This window comes from Nerophis ophidion, linkage group LG05 (assembly GCF_033978795.1).
Source record: "Nerophis ophidion isolate RoL-2023_Sa linkage group LG05, RoL_Noph_v1.0, whole genome shotgun sequence".
NCBI classification, from domain to species: Eukaryota; Metazoa; Chordata; class Actinopteri; order Syngnathiformes; family Syngnathidae; genus Nerophis; species Nerophis ophidion.
Genome location: NC_084615.1, coordinates 18,928,483 through 18,950,431, shown reverse-complemented (window position 1 = coordinate 18,950,431; position 21,949 = coordinate 18,928,483). Strand labels below are relative to the sequence as shown.

General features: G+C 39.5%; 1 protein-coding gene across 5 annotated transcripts in view; it reads left to right on the top strand.

Annotated features, from left to right (window-relative positions):
- The first annotated feature begins 7,339 nt into the window (after positions 1-7,339).
- Positions 7,340-21,949, top strand: part of rab41 (RAB41, member RAS oncogene family) — a 30,728-nt gene continuing 16,118 nt past the window's right edge. For 2 of the 5 annotated variants that reach the window (XR_009806772.1, XM_061900297.1), the window contains exons 1-4: positions 7,341-7,550; positions 14,889-14,947; positions 20,043-20,096; positions 21,098-21,203. Coding sequence is in view for 4 of the 5 variants with exons in the window: in XM_061900297.1 (XP_061756281.1) it covers positions 7,472-7,550; positions 14,889-14,947; positions 20,043-20,096; positions 21,098-21,203 (298 nt within the window). In the remaining variant the exon portion in view is untranslated. Of the gene's footprint in view, positions 7,551-14,888; positions 14,948-20,042; positions 20,097-21,097; positions 21,204-21,949 lie in introns of all 5 variants that reach the window. The other 3 variants (XM_061900295.1, XM_061900298.1, XM_061900296.1) reach the window with 3 other exon arrangements.

The window sequence follows — 21,949 nt, the reverse complement described above, 5'->3', positions numbered from 1 at the left end:
TGCCGACCCCTGGTATAGAGGAAAAAGAAGGACCTTATTGAATGCAGCCTCAGACTACAATGGCGGATTTGCGCAAAGCTCTTCAGGTAAATTCCTACTTTATATTGAGATGGATATGTTAATGTCACAACAACAAACGCCTTTTATGAGTCCACGTGTTTTCCCCGTCTTTATCAAAATACAACTATAGATGTCAACATTGTGTATGTGCTGAAAAATGTATTTATGATTGTTTATCAAAATATAACTATAGATGTCATCATTGTGTATGTGTACACATATGTACAATATACACACTGCAAGTGAATGTTTAATGTAGTAACAGACACTTTCATAACAACATTTATATGTTTTATTTACACACTGCCAGTATATATATTTATATATATAATGTAGAAATGGACACCTTCATTACAATATACATATGTTTTAAATACACACTGCCAGTATATATATAATGTAGTAAGTAACAGACACCTTCATAACAATATGTAATATGTACAATATATACACTACAAATAGACATATGATGTAGTAACAGACACCTTCATAACAATATGTAATATGATTTATATAGACATTGCAAGTATATATAAAATGTAGTAACAGACACCTTCACAACAATATGTAATATGTACAATATACACACTGCAAGTATATACATATATAATATAGTAACAGACACCTTGATAAAAATACGTAATATGTACAATATACACATTGCAAGTATATATATATATATATATATATATATATATATATATATATATATATATATATAATGTAGTAACAGACACCTTCATAACAACATTTATATGTTTTATTTACACACTGCCAGTATATATATTTATATATATAATGTAGAAATGGACACCTTCATGACAATATACATATGTTTTAAATACACACTGCCAGTATATATATAATGTAGTAAGTAACAGACACCTTCATAACAATATGTAATATGTACAATATATACATTACAAATAGACATATGATGTAGTAACAGACACCTTCATAACAATATGTAATATGTTTTATATAGACATTGCAAGTATATATAAAATGTAGTAACAGACACCTTCACAACAATATGTAATATGTACAATATACACACTGCAAGTATATACATATATAATATAGTAACAGACACCTTGATAAAAATACGTAATATGTACAATATACACATTGCAAGTATATATATATATATATATATATATATATCCATCCATCCATCCATCATCTTCCGCTTATCCGAGGTCGGGTCGCGGGGGCAACAGCCTAAGCAGGGAAACCCAGACTTCCCTCCCACCAGCCACTTCGTCTAGCTCTTCCCGGGGGATCCCGAGGCGTTCCCAGGCCAGCCGGGAGACATAGTCTTCCCAACGTGTCCTGGGTCTTCCCCGTGGCCTCCTACCGGTTGGACGTGCCCTGAACACCTCCCTAGGGAGGCGTTCGGGTGGCATCCTGACCAGATGCCCGAACCACCTCATCTGGCTCCTCTCGATGTGGAGGAGCAGCGGCTTTACTTTGAGTCCCTCCCGGATGGCAGAGCTTCTCACCCTATCTCTAAGGGAGAGCCCCGCCACACGGCGGAGGAAACTCATTTCGGCCGCTTGTACCCGTGATCTTATCCTTTCGGTCATGACCCAAAGCTCATGACCATAGGTGAGGATGGGAACGTAGATCGACCGGTAAATTGAGAGCTTTGCCTTCCGGCTCAGCTCCTTCTTCACCACAACGGATCGGTACAACGTCCGCATTACTGAAGACGCCGCACCGATCCGCCTGTCGATCTCACGATCCACTTTTCCCTCACTCGTGAACAAGACTCCTAGGTACTTGAACTCATATATATATATATATATATATATATATATATATATATATATATATATATATATATATATATATATATATATATATATATATAATGTAGTAACAGACACCTTCATAACAATATGGAAAATGTACAACATACACATTGCAAGTACATATATAATGTAGTAACAGACACCTTCATAACAATATGTAACATGTAAAATATACACGCTGCAAGTATATATATATAATGTGGTAACAGACACCTTCACAACAATATGTACAATATACACACTGCAAGTATATATATATATATATATATATATATATATGTAACAGACACCTTCATAACAATGTGTAATTGTTTTTTTGTGTCATGTAACAGTGGCCAATACTATTACATATACTTGTTAAATAAAACCTCTGCCTTGTTTTTAATGAATATTTAAGCTTACTATGCTACTGTATTTTAATGTTGGTCCTTAATAGACTTACACTTAGACTTTATTTTATTGTCATTCAAATTTGAACTTCACAGTACATAAAAGAACACACTTTTGTTGCATTAGCTGGTTGTAGTGCAGGATAAACGAGCAAAAAGGTGCAAATATACAGTAAATAAATAGATTACTGTACAGATAAATATATTGCACTTTTGCATATGCATCCACGTTCATGGATGTATGTTCTCTTCCAGGACCAGCAGGCGCGTGGGTGGGCTCACAGCTGTCTCTTCTCACCCTGGACACAAACTATTCTCCCTTTTCCCTGCAGGCAGGAGACTACAGTCCACCCAGACCCACGCCTCCCGCCACCTGAACAGTTTCTTTCCCCTCGGCCATCAGACTCATGAACAATAACAAGATCTGATAGCTCATTTACAGCTAATTTTATTCCTATTCTGTGTTATATGTGTGTTATGTTGCACGATTGCACCAAAGGAAAATTCCTAGTATGTGAAGCCATTCTCAAATAGCAATAAAAACTATTCTGATTCTGATGTTGTATTTCTTTGTATTCCTGCGAGTTAATCCGTGTTTAGGGGGAAGGAATCGAGGGGATTATAATGATGGCTAAATATAGTGGTATGCCAAAAAAAAAATCACCAAATTAAATATTCAGACAGAATGTTGAGGTTCAAGCTGTGTGGCCAAATATACTAAACATTCCGTATTTCCTTGAATTGCCGCAGGGCATATAGTATGCGCCTTCCTTGAATTACTGCCGGGTCAAACTCGCTTCGCAAAATAATTAGCGCATGCTTAGTATTACCGCCTGGTCGAACTTGAGACACTTCTCCTGTCATCATTTTCAAAATGGAGGAGGCTTATTTCAATACCGGTAATTTGTAATCACATAAAAGGAAGAAGATTAAGAGCTATTCAGTAGGATTTAAGGTCCAAGCTTACATCACACTCAAATGTTTACTGCGTACCTTTGGTAAGTGCCGGAGTGAGAAGAGGTTTTAAAATAATTAGCGCATGCTTACTTTTACCACATGCCTTTGGTAAGCGCAGGAGTAAGAAGAGGTTTTAAATTAATTAGCGCCCCGGCAGCAATTGAAAGAAATAAAACAACTGCCTTGTTTTTAATGCAAACGTAGTCGTACTACATACTTACAAACCCTACTTTTTTTTTTTTTCTTTCTTTCTTTTTTTTTTTCTTTGTCATGAAAAAGGGACGTTTTTGTGGTTTGTGCACTAATTGTAAGTGTATATTGTGTTTTTTATGTTGATTTTATAAAAAAAAAAAAATTTAATTAAAAATTATTCTGCGGCTCGTTACCGGGCCGCGGTCCGGTGATTGGGGACCGCTGATCAAAAGAGCCACATCTGGCTCTAGAGCCATAGGTTCCCTACCTCTGCGCTAGAGAATGAAGAGTGCTTGAAACGCCGCATGTCAACATGTTTGTTTGGTGCAATAACAACGAAATCAACCACATCAACAACAGAAGGAGATAATGTCCGCAGGAACCTACCACATAGCGAAAGACATACACTATTTGATTTCATATTATGCAGCTCATTTTTATTTGACACTTATTGAAATATCTTGTGTGACATCATGCACAAAAGTCAATTTTTTTTGTTTTAAACTATTGTAGTTGCGTTCTGTAGTTACGTTCTGTTCTATTTTAGTTCCGGCAGTAAGTCAGATTGTCACGCCTGTCATATCAGGTTATGTTTAGTTTTTGGGACATTCAGTTCTGTCTTGGCACTTCCTGGTTTGTTTTCGTCTCAATGCCAACTCATTAGTTTTCACCTGCCATGTCACGTCCCTGTCCTCAGCCTCACACCTGTTTTCACAAATTATCATAGCTACTTAAGTCACTCTTTTTCTTGTCTTCATTCTGGGATCTTCACACGCACACACCCTACCCATGCTGTTCCAACCTTGATGCCCTCGTCCACAGTTCCGTGCCGTGTAAGTTTTTGTATTTATGCCATTGTGCTAGTTTTGTTTGTAGTTCAGTATCATTCATGTCAATCGAGCAAGTGTTTTTGTTTCATGTTTTCAGTTTGCAGCATTTATGCTAGTCTTTTGTTTCGCAGCCTAGTTTTGTACTTCCGCCCTCGTACGTGCCTTTTTGTTTGTCTTATCAGTTATAGTGTATAAATAAAACAATATGTACTCATAGTCACGTCTTCCTCGTGCTAATCCTCATCTGCGTCGAAGAAACAAATTCAATCCACGTCCAAGTCTAGTTGTGACACAGACAGATATCCAGTGAGGGATGTACTCCGCCAAGACTGCCCTTTGTCACCGATTCTGTTCATAACTTTTATGGCCAGAATTTCTCGGCGCAGTCAGGGCGTTGAGGGGATCCGGTTTGGTGGCTGCAGGATTAGGTCTCTGCTTTTTGCAGGTGATGTGGTCCTGAAGGCTTCATCTGGCCAGGGTCTTCAGCTCTCACTGGATCGGTTCGCAGCCGAGTGTGAAGCGACTAGGAAGAGATTCCGCACCTCCAAGTCCGAGTCCATGGTTCTCGCCCGGAAAAGGGTGGAGTGCCATCTCCGGGTTGGGGAGGAGACCCTGCCCTAAGTGGAGGAGTTCAAGTACCTCGGAGTCTTGTTCACGAGTGAGGGAAGAGTGGATTGTGAGATCGACAGGCGGATCGGTGTAGTAATGCGGACGCTGTATCGATCCGTCGTGGTGAAGAAGGAGCTGAGCCAGAAGGCAAAGCTCTCAATTTACCGGTCGATCTATGTTCCCATCCTCACCTATGGTCATGAGCTCTGGGTTATGACCGAAAGGACAAGATCACGGGTACAAGCGGCCCAAATGAGCTTCCTCCGCTGTGTGGCGGGGCTCTCCCTGAGAGATAGGGTGAGAAACTCTGCCATCCGGGGGGAGCTCAAAGTAAAGCCGCTGCTCCTCCACGTGGAGAGGAGCCACATGAGGTGGTTCGGGCATCTGGTCAGGATGCCACCCACCTACGGAGGTGTTTAGGGCACGTCCAATCGGTAGGAAGCCAGGGGGGAAGACCCAGGACATGTTGGGAAGACTATGTCTCCCGGCTGGCCTGGGAATGCCTCGAGATCCCCCGGGAAGAGCTGGACGAAGTGGCTGGGGAGAGGAACGTCTGGGCTTACCTGCTTGGGCTGCTGCCCCCGCGACCCGACCTCGGATAAGCGGAATAAGATGGATGGATAGTTGCGTTCTGTACAAAAGTGCACTTACAGCTTGTTTTAAAATGTCTTTGACCATCTTGCACTTTCCGTTTTGGAAATGACATGAATGTTTGCGCCACTGCTTAATAACTGTTTAATAAATACACTTTTGGTAAATTGACTTAATTGTGGTTTCCCTCTCTGCCTGAAAGTTTAAAAGTAGCATATATTAATGCAGTATGAAGAAGAATGTTTTAATGTAGACACATAGAATTATCAAACTGCTGTTATACGTATCAAGTGTTCATTCAAGGCTAAGGCAAAATATCCAGATATATATGATGTATCGTGACACGGCTTAAAAATATCGAGATATTAATAAAAGGCCATATTGCCCAGCCATACTATTATAAAGGCCTACTGAAACCCACTACTACCGACCACGCAGTCTGATAGTTTATATATCAATGATGAAATCTTAACATTGCAACACATGCAAATACAGCCTTTTTAGTTTACTAAATTGCAATTTTAAATTTCGCGTGAAGTATCCTGTTGAAACATTGCGCGTGATGTCACGGATTGTAGCGGACATTTTGATCCAGCACCGATCACAGCCATAAGTGGTCTGCTTTAATCGCATAATTACACAGTATTTTGGACATCTGTGTTGCTGAATCTCTTGCAATTTGTTCAATTAGTAATGGAGACGTCAAAGAAGAAAGATGTAGGTGGGAAGCGGTGAATTGCGGCCGCCTTTAGCAACACAAACACAGCCGGTGTTTCCTTGTATACATTCGGCTCTTACCGTAAACATGAGCGGAGAGTTTGCGTCGTTCCTCCTGCAGCTGTGGACTCTCTTGCCTCCTTGCACCGGCCGCCACCGACCGTCGGATGATTACTCCATGGAGGGAAAAAAAAAAATCTCAGCCCGGCTGCCTTGCCTCGTCGGGAAACGTGGCTTCCATCGAAGACCACACCCCTCCGACTTTCAGGTACGACTATATAATCTCACTAAAACACTAGTAACACAATAAGCAGATAAGGGATTTTCCAGAATTATCCTAGTAAATGTGTTTAAAAACATCTGAATCGCTCCCACTGCCCTGTCTTTTTTTTTCTCTAGTCCTTCACTCTCACTATCCTCATCCACATATCTTTCATCCTCGCTAGAATTAATGGGGAAATCGTCGCTTTCTCGGTCTGAATCGCTCTCACTGCTGGTGGCCATGATTGTAAACAAGGAGCTCCACAACCCGTGACGTCACACGCACATCGTTTGCTACTTGCATCGAAGACACTGGCGGTCACCACACCGTTGGCCACACCCCTCCGACTTTCAGGTACGACTATATAATCTCACTAAAACACTAGTAACACAATAAGCGGATAAGGGATTTTCCAGAATTATCCTAGTAAATGTGTCTAAAAACATCTGAATCGCTCCCACTGCCCTGTCTTTTTTTTTCTCTAGACCTTCACTCTCACTATCCTCATCCACATATCTTTCATCCTCGCTAGAATTAATGGGGAAATCGTCGCTTTCTCGGTCCGAATCGCTCTCACTGCTGGTGGCCATGATTGTAAATAAGGAGCTCCACAACCCTTGACATCACGCACACATCGTCTGCTACTTCCGGTAAAGGCAAGGCTTTTTTATTAGCGAACTTTATCATCGATGTCCTCTACTAAATCCTTTCAGCAAAAATATGGGAATATCGCGAAATGATCAAGTATGACACATAGAATGGACCTCATTTCAGTAGGCCTTTAATGTTGGTGGTTCTTGGTGAGCCAAGTGTTATTCTGAGCTGATACTTGGTGGGGGGGGGGAAAGCTGCTTATTGTCAACTAAAGCCGCATGGTTGCGCTGTTTCTCTTCCGTACGATTTAAGAGGAAGAAGAAAAAGAAAAAAAAGAAAAAGCCGAGGTAGGCTGGTGAGGGATGAGGACGACCCACTGCTGCTCTCCTCTCTCCCGTCCAGACACACACCACTTACCGGCCAGCGAGTGAGCGACGTCCGTTTGTTTTGGACAACATGTCAACCACGACCGGCGGCGGGGAGTTCGGCAACCCTCTACGGAAGTTTAAGCTCGTCTTCCTGGGCGAGCAGAGCGGTAAGTCTGGACGCTTGTTTTATTAGCGGTCTTGATGGTAGTGGCTCTGGCGTTGGGGGAGGACTTTAGCATCGGCTAGCTCGTCGGGTTAGCTTTTGGCTAACTAGCTCGTAGCGTTAGCATGCGGCTAACCAGCTCGTCGGGTTAGCTTGTGGCTAACTAGCTCGTCGGGTTAGCTTCCAGCTAACTAGCTCGTCGGGTTAGCTTCCAGCTAACTAGCTCGTCGAGTCAGCTTGCGGGGAAAAGTCACCTACAGAAAACAAATAGTCACTTATCGTACCAAGTAGTCGTTAAACCCTATAAATTGCCGTGAGTTAAAAAAGACGTGTCAAAAATGTCGAGTTTAAATCACTCCCAGTTGAAATATGATGACGTCATCGCTAGCCGTCGAAGCTAACAACTCCCCTCTCTCTTCCGTCATTTTTACCACACATAAAGTTGAGCGGTAAAATAGCACGCGTTAAAATGTTATTTAAACTGCAAAATCACAACGAGGATGTGGATCGTTGTTTTTTTACATTCATTTTCATGTGAGTGTGAATGTTGTCTATGTGTGTTGGCCCTGCGATGGGGTGGCGACTTGTCCAGGGTGTACACCGCCTTCCGCCCAATTGTATCGGAGATAGGCTCCAAAGGGAATAAGCGGTATAAAATGGATGGATGACATTTACAGTCCGTTTGTAAGCTTGTCTAACGCAGTTAGCACTTTTAGCTGAGCTAACCGTAACCGCACTGAAGTTGGCTTTAAAAATGCAGCCGATTTTTTTTTCGCAGTCAAAATGTGACTTTAAAGTCTGCATAGTGCGACATAATACGGTGTCATTGGACGCCGACTACCCGCGGCTGCATCCCGCAGAGCCACGTCGGCCGGAGGAGGTGAGGACCAGCCGGCCTGCCTTCCACTAAGCTGTAAAAATCAAAATATGTAAGTGAGGTGATATTTTTTTTTGCATCGTTTTAAGCTTTTATCTTCAAATTATGTTGCTAAAGAAAAACTTTGGCAACATTTATCTGTTTTCAACATTTTTGGTGGCTCCACCCATATTGCCAGCTCAGCGTGTGGGTTCGTCTGTCCACATTACATCAGTGTTTTTCAATCACTGTGCCCCAGTGTTTTTCAACCTTTTTTCGAGCCAAGGCACATTTTCTTCATTGAAAAAAGTACAAAGGCACACCTCCAGCAGAAATCATAGAATATTAAACTCGATATAGGGCTGGGCGATATGGCCTTTTTTAAATATCGCAATATTTTTAGGCCATATCGCGGTAAACAATATATATTATGATATTTTGCCTTGGCCTTGAATGAACACTTTGCATATAATCACAGCAGTATGATGATGATTATATGTGTATACATTAGGGGTGTAACGGTACACAACAATTTTGGTTCGGTACGTACCTCGGTTCAGAGGTCACGGTTCGGTTCATTTTCGGTACAGTAAGAAAAAAAACAAAATATAATTTTTTGGGATAATTTATTTAACAAATTTGCTAAATTTTCCACCAAAAATAGTTTTCTTAGTGGAATATTTGATGTGAGGTAATCGTAAACTTGGATAGGTCAATAATTCATAACACTGATTTTGATTCAATATTATCTTTTGAGCAATGACAGTTTGAAAGAAAAAAAAACAGCTTTTGTTTTATTAGTCAATGTTGCAACTTTTTCTAAATTACATTTAGCCTTTAAGCTTTTTTATTTCACTTTTGTTTATGTTTTTGTTTGTTTTAACAGTATGTTTAGAATGTGTCGTGGGCCTTTAAAACATTAGCTGTGGGTCGCAAATGGCCTCCGGGGCACACTTTTGACACCCCTGCTATAGATAATAAAAAATTAAATCTGATTAATCAATGGATAAAAAGCTCTCTGTCTCCGACCCGCCCTCACAAATGTTAACGCTGCGTGCACCACTTTTTTTTGTTTTTTTAACCCTTTCTTAACCCTGAACGTACATTGAAAATACACGCAACCCTAACTTAAAATGCATTTGAGGCATTTAAGAAACTCCACCTGGACAACTGCGCAAAGAGGAGATATCCCGTGAAAAGAGGAGGTGTGGTCAGTCTATCATAGCCCAGTCGTTGCTAGCATGCCGTGTGTGTGTTGTTATTTTTTTGATTGATTGAAACTTTTATTAGTAGATTGCACAGTACGGTACATATTCCGTACAATTGACCACTAAATGGTAACACCAGAATAAGTTTTTCAACTTGTTTAAGTCGGGGTCCACGTAAATCAATTCATGGTGCCTCGGTGTGCACTGTTTACACAATGTGCGGTGCGCTACTTATATGTCGGTGTCGTTCGGTACACCTCCGAACCGAAACCCCCGTACAGAAACGGTTTAATACAAATACATGTACCGTTACACCCCTAGTCTACATTAAATCATTCTTCTTCATACTGCATTCATACATGCTACTTTTAAACGTTCATGCAGAGAGGGAAATGACAACTAAGTCAATTGACCAAAAGTGTATTTATTAAAGTTATTAAGCAATGGCACAAACATTCAAGTCATTTCCAAAACATAAAGTGCAAGTTAGTCAGAGACATTTTAATTGTCAAATAAAAATGAGCGGCATAATAGGAAATCAAATAGTATTCGTCCTTCACTATGTGGTAGGTTATGACGAACGTTATGAAATTCTCTTCATTCTCTAACGAGTGACTTTTCAAATGATGCTACATATTAGCAGTAATGCTACTTTTTATAGCAACTTGACAAATTACGGTTGTATGTTCGACATATTCCCACTCGAAGCCGAACCACCGCCAGACGATGGACGCCCTGCTGTTTTTATTGGGAATTGAGTATTCCTTCATTTGTTACCAGATCCGCACCTTCTTTCTCTCGTATTCCCACTCGTACGGCTACGTTAGCAGCTAACGTAGCCCAGTCTGCTACCTCTCTGGTGGGCGAGGGCGTTTACGTATGTGACGTATGACGTGACAGTATGTGACGTATGTAAGAATATGAGCCTGCTTGTCTACGAGAAGGAGATACAGGAAAGAGTGAGAAGAGCTTGTAGTGTAATGCCCGCAGCTAAAAGCAAATGCGTGAGAATGTATACTCGAATATTACGATATAGTCATTTTCTATATCGTACGGAGACAAACCCGCAATATATCATATATATCGATATATTGCCCAGCCCTAATTCGATATTCACAATGAGAAGTTGTTGGATATGAATTTAAACCATAACCAAGCATGCATCACTATAGCTCTTGTCTCAGAGTAAGTATGCTGTCACAACCTGTCACATCACTCCATAACTTATTTTGACATTTCTTGTGTGTGTTTTCTTGTGCTCCAATTTTGGCGGCTTTTACTGTTTTGTTGGTATTTTCGTGTGGGCGATATATCGATATACTCGATATATTGCGGGTTTGTCTCTGTGCGATAGAAAAAATGACTATATCGTGATATTGGAGTATACGTTCTCACACAGTTGCTTTTAGCTGCGGGCATTACACTACAGGCTCTTCGGACTCCTTGTCTCATTCTCACGGACAGCAAACGCACCTTCTTTCATACGTCACATTTTGTCCCGTAATACGTCACATACGTATACGCCCTCGCGGAGCAGAGAAGTAGCAGCATTGGTAACGTTAGCTGTGATGCTAGCGGAGTGTTGCGAGTGGTAATACGAGAGAAAGAAGGTGGGTATCGGGTAACAAATGAAGGAAGAATTAATTCCCAAGAAAAACAGCAGGGGCTCCAAAGTCTGGCGGTGGTTTGACTTCAAGTGGGAATATGTTAAACATCCATCCCATCCATCCATTTTCTACCGCTTATTCCCTTTGGGGAATCGGGGGGCGCTGGTGCCTATCTCAGCTACAATCAGGCGGAAGGCGGGTTACATCCTGGACAAGTCCCCCCTCATCGCAGATATGTCGAACAGACAACCGTAATTTGTCAAGTGTGGTGCTAAAGCGTTGCTACAAAAAGTAGCATTATTTCTAATATGTAGCATCATTTGAAAAGTCACCTGCTAAAGAATGAAGAGTGTTTACTCTGCATGTCAACATCTCCATTCGGTGCTACACGCCCACAAAATCATGCACTAAAGTGCACTTAATTTGTTTTAAACTATTGTAGTGGCGTTCTGCACAAAAGTACACTAATAACTTGTCTCTGACAATCTTGCACTTTCTGTTTTGGAAATGACAATGTGTGTGCCACTGCTCAATAATTGTTTAATAAATACAGTTTTTGTCAATTGACATAGTTGTGATTTCCTTCTCTGCATGAAAGTTTAAAATGAGCATATATTAATGCAGTATGAAGAATGTTTTAATGTAGACACATAGAATAATCATACCGCTGTGATTATGTGCATCAAGTGTTCATTCAAGGCTAAGGCAAAATATCGAGATATACATCGTGCATTGCAATATGGCCTACAAATATCAAGATATTTAAAAAAAAAAAAGACTATCGCCCAGCCCTAGTTCCTGTGAGCGCTGTTCCCTGCTTTGTTTTAGCAATAAAGACTATTTAAGTTGTTGCTATCCTTTTTTGTGAGGACATTGTTGATTGTCATGTCATCTTCGGATGCACTTTGTGGACGCCATCTCTGCTCCACACGCTGTAAGTGTTTGCTGTCGTCCAGCATTCTGTTTTTCTTTACTTTGTAGCCAAACCTACTCAGTGGTCTTGTGTTTAGAGTATCAGCCTTGAGATCGGTAGGTCTAAAACTAGATGTGACTAATGTAAATGTAAGACTACATGTGACCAATTTAAGTCTACTCACCTACTCAGTGGCCTTATGACCTACTCAATGGCCTTCTGGTTAGAGTATCAGCCCTGAGATCGGTAAGTCGTGAGTTTCAACCCCTGCTGAGTCATACCAAAGACTAAAAATGGGACCCATTACCTCCCTGCTTGGCACTCAGCATATAGGGTTGATATTGGGGGTTAAATCACCAAAAATGATTCCCGAGCGCGGCCACCGCTGCTGCTCACTGCTCTCCTCACCTCCCAGAGGGTGACCAGGGGTGATGGGTCAAATGCAGAGAATAATTTCGCCACATCTCGTGTGTGTGTGGTTGACAATCATTGGTACTTAAACTTAGTTCAGTTGTAGTTTCGTTCTGCATTGTCTTCCCTAACCTCCAATGCCTTTTTTTAGGGGCACTCACCTTTTGTTTATTTTTGGTTTAAGCATTAGATGCCTTTTTACCTTCGCACTGCCTCCCACTGTCATCTGCATATTGTGATCACGACATATTATGTTCCCGACATCTACAAAGCCATTAGCTACCGCTTGTCACCTACTGATATGGAAGAGTATTCCACGGTTACTCTGCCGAGCTCTAAACAGCACTGACACTCAACAACGTCACATTATTTGCGATTTATAATTACCGGTGTGCAAAAAAATATTTTTTACCTAAATAGGTGAAATGACCTAATCTCCCACAGTACAGCAAACCGTATCTCACGGTACACTAGTGTGCCGTCAGATATTGTCTGGTGTGCCGTGGGAAATTATTGGTACAATTGGTACAAAAAATATTATTTTCAAATCAATAATTACAATCTGCAAATAATGTGCCGTTGTCTAAGGTCTGTGCTGCACAGAGCTCGGCAGGGTAACCACCATTTTACCATGAATTGATTAAGCGGTTGACAAACTTATTCGGGTGCTACCATTTAGTGGTCAATTCTACAGAATATTTACTGTACTGTGCAATCTACAAATGTCTCAATCAATCAATCAACGTAATACTCAATATCAGTAGGTGGCAGCAGGTATTTCATTGTTTCGTAGAAATCAAAACGCGTCAAGGATGGTTTGTCGTGATCACAATATGCAGAGCACAGCCAAAGACTGCGTGCAGGTAAAAAGATATGTTACGCTTAAACCGAAAATGAACATAAGGCTAGTCCTGCTAGGAAAAGGCACAGAAGCATAGGGATGGCTATGCAAAGCGAAAGTAAAACTGAACTGGCTACAAAGTAAACAAAAACAGAATGCTGGACGACAGCAAAGACTTAGTGTGTGTCCGTACATGACATGAAAATCAACAATGTCCCCACAAACAATAGCGTCTGGACAACTGAAATAGTCTCGTTTGCCAATACAAAGCAGGTCAGGCAGTAGCACTCAAAGGAAGGCGTGAAGCTGTTACAGGAAACCACCAACAAAACAGGAAAAGCCACCAAAATAACAGCGCAAGACAGGAACTAAAACACTACACATAGGAAAACAACAAAAAACAAAAACAAAAAGACAACCTTAAGGAGTTAAATTGTTTTAGGATTTCTGCTGGTGGTGTGCCTCCGTATTTTTTCAATGAAAAAAATGTGCCTTGGCTCAAAAAAGGTTGGAAAAAAAACACTGTCATACATAACATCAGCCTTTTTAAAATGCTCATTTGTTGGCACTTACTGATGTCTACCGTATATTCCGGACCAAAGGGTGCACCGGATTATAAGATTCACTCCCGATGAATGGTCTATTTTCAATCTTTTTTCATATATATGGCGCACCGGTTTATAGTCAGTAAGCAAGTATTTTTTTTTTTTTTATAAAGTGCTGTACAAAACATTGGTAAAGTAAATACAAAACATAGGTAAAGTAAAACAACAATTACATTTTAAAACAGGGGAAATGTCAAAAAAAAGGATACAAAGTGGATTAAAAATTATAGTTAAAAGGTGCATTAACTAAAAGATTTACGAAAAATATACGTTTTCATTATGTTTCTTAAAAGTTTCAACAGTCATGATCACAAAGGGACTGGTGCAAATTGCTCCAGAGTCTGGACGCTATAGCCTAGATTGCTAGGTCTCCTCCACAGGTTTTAAAACAAGTTTTCGGGATCTTTAGAAGACCCAGGCCTGAAGACCGGAGGATGTCTTACCTTATTATACAAACACCATAATAATACTCCTATGTTGAAGCGCAGTACAATCCATCAAGTGCTGCGGCTTCAGAGCTTACCAAAGTCCTACTTGAACATTTTGATTGTTGAGCGCCGTGTGTAATGTTCTATATTTTCAATGGAACATATAAAATGTTGGTGTTTACTTGAGTCATATTGCAGTCTACATGTATCTCTTATGCGTGACTGCCATCTACTGGGCACACTTATCATTTCCCCACAAACCAAATAAAATAGCTTTGAGGTCGGTTAGCAAAACCCGAATCATTCCGTACATCAGGTGCATTGGGTTATAAGGCGCTCTTTCGAGTTTTGAGGGAAAGAAAGGCTTTTAAGTGCGCCTTATAGTCCGGAAAGTACAGTGTGTATCTATTGAATTATTCACTGCAAGCTGGCTGTTATAAGCAGAACTCCCATGTTTGTTTTTTATTTTACAGTTGGGAAGACCTCGCTCATCACCAGGTTCATGTATGACAGCTTTGACAACACTTACCAGGTGAGTGTGGTGACAGTGGAACCTCAAATATCGGACACAATCACTTTTGGGATGCCTTGTTTGGGTTTGAAAGCCATTTTTACCCAACAATTTAAATGGCTCATATTGGGCTCATAAGCCCCATTTACACTGTAAACCAAATCGGATCAGATATTTTTTTTTTGCCGGTCTGAACGCTCCGAAGTGCTTATAATATTTCTGCACCAGATTCAGGCCACATCAGGAGGTAGTCCAAATCCAACCGGAATCTGGACACATGAAGACTTAAATTATGACCAATGTATGATCCTGTAACTACTTGGTATGTGATCGATACCTAAATTTGTGGTATCATCCAAAACTAATGTAAAGTATCAAAGAAGAGAAGAATAAGTGATTATTACCTTTTAACAGAAGAGGAGATAGAACATTTTGAAACAGAAGATAAGTAGATATTAACAGTAAATGAACGAGTAGATTAATAATTAATTTTCGACCACTTGTCTTTTAATAGGTAGATAAATGACAGAATATGTTACTGCATACGTCAGACTAATTAATAGCCTTAGTTTGTTTAGTTTTTACTAAAAGTTGTCTAGTATGTTCACTATTTTATCTAAGGGCAAAATTGCAATAATAAACATGTTTAACTTTTACTCTTAGATTTTTTTGTTGAAATAAAACCAATAATGCTATTTTTTGGGATCCCCATAATTTACAAAGGTATCGAAATACATTTACCAAAATATTGGTAACGGGATAACTTTACAAGATTGTTGTGTACCGTATTTTTCGGATAATAAGTCGGTCCGGAGTATACGTCGCACCGGTCGAAAATGCATAATAAAGAAGGTAAAAAACATATATACTTCGCACTGGAGTATAAGTCACATTTTTGGGGGAAATTTATTTGATAAAATCCAAAATCAAGAATAGACATTTGAAAGGCAATTTAAAATAAATAAAGAATAGTGAAAAACAGGCTGAATAAGTGTACGTTATATGACTTATAAATAACCAACTGAGAATGTGCCTGGTATGTTAACGTAACATATTATGGTAAGAGTCATTCAAATAACTATAACATATAGAACATGCTATACGTTTACTAAACAATCTGTCACTCCCAATAGATAAATCTGATTAAATCTTCTTCCTCGATGTCGCTTCTAAACAACTCTGCCAACTCCAAAGGTATACACCGCTGGTATACACTGGTCGTTTTCTGCTGCATATTTCACTACGTCCAGCTTGTATTCTGCAGTACATGATTTCCTTTTCGGTCCAATTTTTTCTCAGTTTTTATAAGTTACCGCCAACGATGAAATTATCCATTTTAATAGCTACGACAGTAGCATATAGCATTCCATGACCCACAATGCGCTTCTGTCATGACCCTCCCTCGCCAAATTCTTATTGGTTGACGTGTGTGTGACGATTGCTGACGTGTGTGTGACGATTGCTGACATTTTTTTCGTCTCTTCCGCGAATGAGATAAATAATATTATTTGATATTTTACGGTAATGTGTTGTTAATTTCACGCATAAGTAGCTCCTGAGTATATGTCGCACCCCCGGCCAAACTATGAAAAAAACTGCCACTTAGAGTCCGAAAAATACGGTAAATATCTCTGCAATGCCTCTACGGTTTGATTTAAAAAAATTTGTGACTCATGCGGATCCCAAATACACAACAGCAGATTTCAATAGGGAAGAAAAGTTTGCATTAAAGAGCCCCTTTTAAGTATATCAAACACAAAATGCATCCAAAATACCATCTTCGACTTATACTCAAATTCCTGTCATACTAATATGTATACATGTATACATGAGGTATTGACATGTTTCATACTTTTTTCAACGTACATTTCTGTCAGCAAGTATATATCTTATTGTACTGTAAGAAACTAGTTAGTTTGCCCGCTTATCATTGCGTGGAACTGAGCACCCAAACAAAGAACCCCACTCGTGTTTGCTCTGTAAAACTGAATACAACTGCAAAATAAGCCGGAATAAGGCTAAAGAAAGTTGTAACTGCCAGCATTTTGATAAAGTAGGGGAAAAACAACATTAAATTCACGAAAGAGTGTCTGGAATGGATGTATTTGATTTCAATTTCCTTTGTATGGAGGAAAATTGCTTCGGTTTTGTAAGATTCGGGCTTCAATGGCACCTTTTGGAACAAAAAACAGGGTACCACTGTATACAGTATGCTCCCTCATTAGTTAGGATTTCTGTTGGTTAACTGTTATACTGACCTGGCAACAAAGGAAGATGAAGATTTAGCAGAACATTTTTTACATTTGGGGATTTTACATTCAAATTTTAAAGGGGAATTGCAGTTTTTTTTTATTTAATTTTGCCTGTCGTTCACAATCTTTATGATCCTTATGAGCGACAAAAACATTTTTTTTTGTTCAGTTTTTTTTCTTAGTTTGTAATATTCAGCTTGTTCTAGGTAGCGAGCAATGGTGCTAATGGGAACAAGTAATGCTGGCTCTAAATCACTCAGAAATGTATCCAACAACCGCCAACAATACTTAATTTACATTCTCTCTCTCTATATATATATATATATATATATATATATTAGGAGGTGGGCAAATTAATGCGTTAATTACGAGTTAACTCATCAATCTATTAACGCCGACAATTATTTTATCGCACATTTGCGTATGTTGTTTACATGCTTTTATTTTGTTAACGCCTTTTCTTAACAAGATGGCGTCGCCCGCGGCGTCGAGGGGCACTTGGTAAAGATGGAACGTTTGGCAAAAATACCGGACAATTCTGCAAATTTCCTGGCAGGCTTACAGCGTGGTGACTCCGGGATCACTCACGACCGCCAGACAATTCTGAATGTGGATAGATCGGGCCGTTTTGGACTGAATGACGCGTGCTTGCTAGACCGGCTAGCTAGCATGGGAATACTTTGCCGGCTACATCCAGCGGCCTGTGAAGCAGCGGAGTATATGTGTTGTCTGTCTATTTATGAATAATGCAGACAAGGAGTGTTGGCTGAGTTCTTAACGTTTGCTTTCAGAGCGTGCATATCACAACATACAAGATGCCGTCATGGCGACACAACCTATACCGGGCTACCGCGCATGCTCGTCTCTCCTGTTGCATGCTGGGTAGGGTAGTTCTTTTTTCCCTGGCTCATAACATCACAATATAGTACCATGTATATGATGCGTTCAGTTTATCAAAGCACCAAGCAAACAATCGGAAAATTCCCATCATATCAATTCCTAGATATGGTCATGATTATCTTCAGTGCACCAGGCAGAATAAACACAACATTATTAATATTGCTACTACGGATAATTTGATCAAAAATTCCCTAAAACAGCCCACTACCTATAATATAGGTTTTTTAAACATAAGATCCCTGTTAAAAATAATGTTTCTGCTGTTACCTCAGAAATTGCCTGTTCAGATGTTATGATTGTGGCTCAGAGATTTGTATGTAGATTATATTTATTTTCCATAACAAACAGGATAACTTAAATACCCTGGCAGTGGCAATAATCTTAAATGTTTGTATTTACATTTTTTGAGTTGATTTTCATAAAATATGCTATTTAACTGCTACTGTTTAACAAGGACTGATTTAAATTGTGTTTGCACAACAAATGTTTTGGCGCTTTTGTTCATGTGGGAGAATATTCCAATAAAGGTGCACTACACACTACTTTTGAATTCATTATTGGGATTTGCGTATACAATGCAGTTAATCGCGATTAATCGGAGAAATAGTGGGATTAACTTTGATTAAAATGTTTAATCGTTGCCCAGCCCTAATATATATATAATATATATATGTGTATATGTGTGTATTGTACATATTGTTATGTATATATATATATATATATATATATATGTATATATATATATATATATATATATACTGTATATATATATATATATATATATATATATATATATATATATATACTTGTGTGTGTATTGTACTTATTGTTATGAATGTGTCAGTTACCATGTTACAATTATTGCAGTGTACATAAACCGTTGATGGAGAATTTTGAAGTTAGAGGGCTTTGAAGACTACTATAGTGACTCCCATTAGCCGTATTTTGCAAGCGTTTTTTTAATTTATTTATGGAATCCTAAAAAGAAAGACATGTGTTCTTGATTGGGTAAGGGTTAGACAAAATTCCCCAAAAATGTAGTTCCCCTTTAAATGTGCTTATATCCCGGGTCAATTGTTCATCTCTTTTCACACAGAGAGCTTGGCGTATCAGAGCCATAGATCCCAGATTTACTAAACCAAATAAAATGGGATATTGCCATAAAGTCCTTGTTCACACAATGATGCACTTCTTTTTGATACTGGTGGGGCACTCATTGTTGAAGGTGCATTACCGCCACCTACTGTATTGGAGTGTGCACCAGAGTTACTTCCTTTCTCCCGCCCACAAACATACATATATTCCTTCCCATGCTAAATTATATTCCATAAACTCGCCTCTTCTAGAAACTTCACAAAAATGTTCTGGGTTGCTGTTTAGTACCCATTTGAAAGTAACCTCCTTGTGTCATTTAGGTGTCTCCCTTGTCTCCTGACTCTACTTTATTGCGACCGTCTCATAAACCTGTTGTGTTGTTTGTTGATAAGGTGCAATGTCTCATTCAGTCTGGTGGGTTCTAATTGAATGCCTGATATGATTCATTCCTCCTTTGGGCTCCTCCTTACAGTTCTTCCCACTCCTACTGTGTTCTATTGCATATAAGAGTATTACCTGTTGTAAATACTACCTCAAAATGCCTATCGTCTTCCGTGTTGTGCGTCTTTGATACAGAAGGGTGACATAGAAAAAGATAGCTTTTAACTGCATGTTGAAGGGTTTTTTGTTAGGGTAATGCTTTGGATAAGATTCTTACAAGGGCGGTGTGAGTCTGTTTCCAGACAACGAGTCTGCTGTCTTGTCTCCATGGAGCTGAGTTGCAGTCGCAAAGGGCTGCTTATAGCATCTGCAACAATGATGAATTAAGCTTTTAGATTTATGTTTAACAGCTTTCATGCAAATAACACCCTCTGTGATGCTTATAATAGTTGCAATGATGTTTTTAACGCAGTCTTGGTGTTTTGCAGGCAACAATTGGTATCGACTTCTTGTCAAAAACTATGTACCTAGAAGATCGCACGGTAAGCCTCCTTTTGTGAATATACTTAAAGCATGCATTATGTAGCAGCCATCATCCTTTCACATTCACACCACCCTATAGTGCAGACCTGGGCAAATTAAGGTCCGGGGACCACATGCGGCCCGTTAAGCTTTTCAATCTGGCCCGTCGGACATTCCCCAAATCATTTTTTTAGATCTTTAAGATGCAAAGTGTAGCTGCCATTATGATGTGCAGTGATGTTTAAAAATGACGGTAAGTCTTGAAGTATACAAAGTATTTCAATGGCTGGAATCTGTGCTTTTGCATGATATACTATACTAGTTAGTATGGTAATCTAATTAGTTATTATGGTAATCTAAGTCACAGCAGGTCAGACAAGGCACCAAGCAGTGTGGGTGGGGAGCACTTCAACAGAGTGTTTCCAGAGCATGAAATGCGGGTGTCAGTTAAAGACACGGAAGGAGATTTTTACAACAAAGTTCTAAAGCTTAGTGATATATCAGATTGTAAGTTGGGTTTTTTCATATATCGCCGTTTGTTGCATTTCGCCTGATTGTAAAATATGTCGATCGAGATGTTCATATATTGTCAATATTCAGTGTTTTATCGTTCATATGTAATATTGTGAATCACACATTCTTTATTTTCATGTACATTCTGGGTGTCTCATTCAGTAAAAATATTTTAAAATTCCATTCCGTTAAGCTGGTCTGTCATAAAGTTTTTAGCATTATAATCAGACATTGTGAGGTTTTGTGTTAGTGTTCCTAAAAAAGATATAGCGGCACCCGGACTCATTTGTTTCTCTAAATGTGGCCCCCCAAGTCAAAATAATTGCCCAGGCCTGCTATAGTATAATTATTCATTTTGTCACACATGATCATATTTTCAGTTCATTTCTTTTGTTATTCCATTCCATTCCCTGTCTGGGTCATGCAATCCCACCTGTTCACCTCCCCGCCCCCCCCCATCACACACATGCGTGTGTGTGTGTGTCCGTGAATCGCGGCCGGCCAAAAGATTCGGCTGCAGCTCTGGGACACAGCGGGACAGGAGCGTTTCCGCAGCCTCATCCCGAGCTACATCCGAGACTCTGCTGCCGCAGTGGTGGTTTATGACATAGCCAGTAGGTATCACGGCCTCCCTCCCGTCCTTTGCTTGTACACTATTATGTGCAAGGGCATTCAAAATGAGCATTTACTGGTGTGGAGACCCCACTGGACGCCTGCATGTCTGCATCCATCGCTGCCCAGGGGGTGTCTACACGTCTTACGTCAGGGGTGTCAAACTGTTTTTTTATTGAGGGCCACGTTGCAGTTTTGGCTGCCATTTGTAACATTAATAAAAGAAACATACGGATTAGCCGCATGATATTATCACACCATTACCTCTGCATTTGATTAGTACAGGTATATTTATCTAAAAAAAATCTGTAGATTTATGCAGTCCAAAAAATGGCAAAATTTCACCAAAAAATGTACAGTAAAATGGTCGCACTCTATTTACTGTAAAATTCTAGTGATTGAGCTGCCAGTTTTTTTTTGTTTTTTTTTTGCATTAAAAATATGGTTGCTGTTTTCACATTTTATTACTGTAAATGTAAAAATGGTACCACAGTTTTTTTGTCTTAGGATTCTGATGACCGAGCTGTCTTTAAAAAAATAAATGTTCATGTTTGCAGTGTACAATTTGGTGGATAACTTGGTTTTAAATCAGAAGTCTAGGTAGATATTTAGATTAGATTAGATAGTACTTTATTGATCCCCGAGGGGAAATTAGATTTACGTATGTTTTTACCCCATACATGTTTAGAATGTGTGATAATATAGTATCTGTTGCATTATTAAATGATAAAGTTTAAAAGATATATAA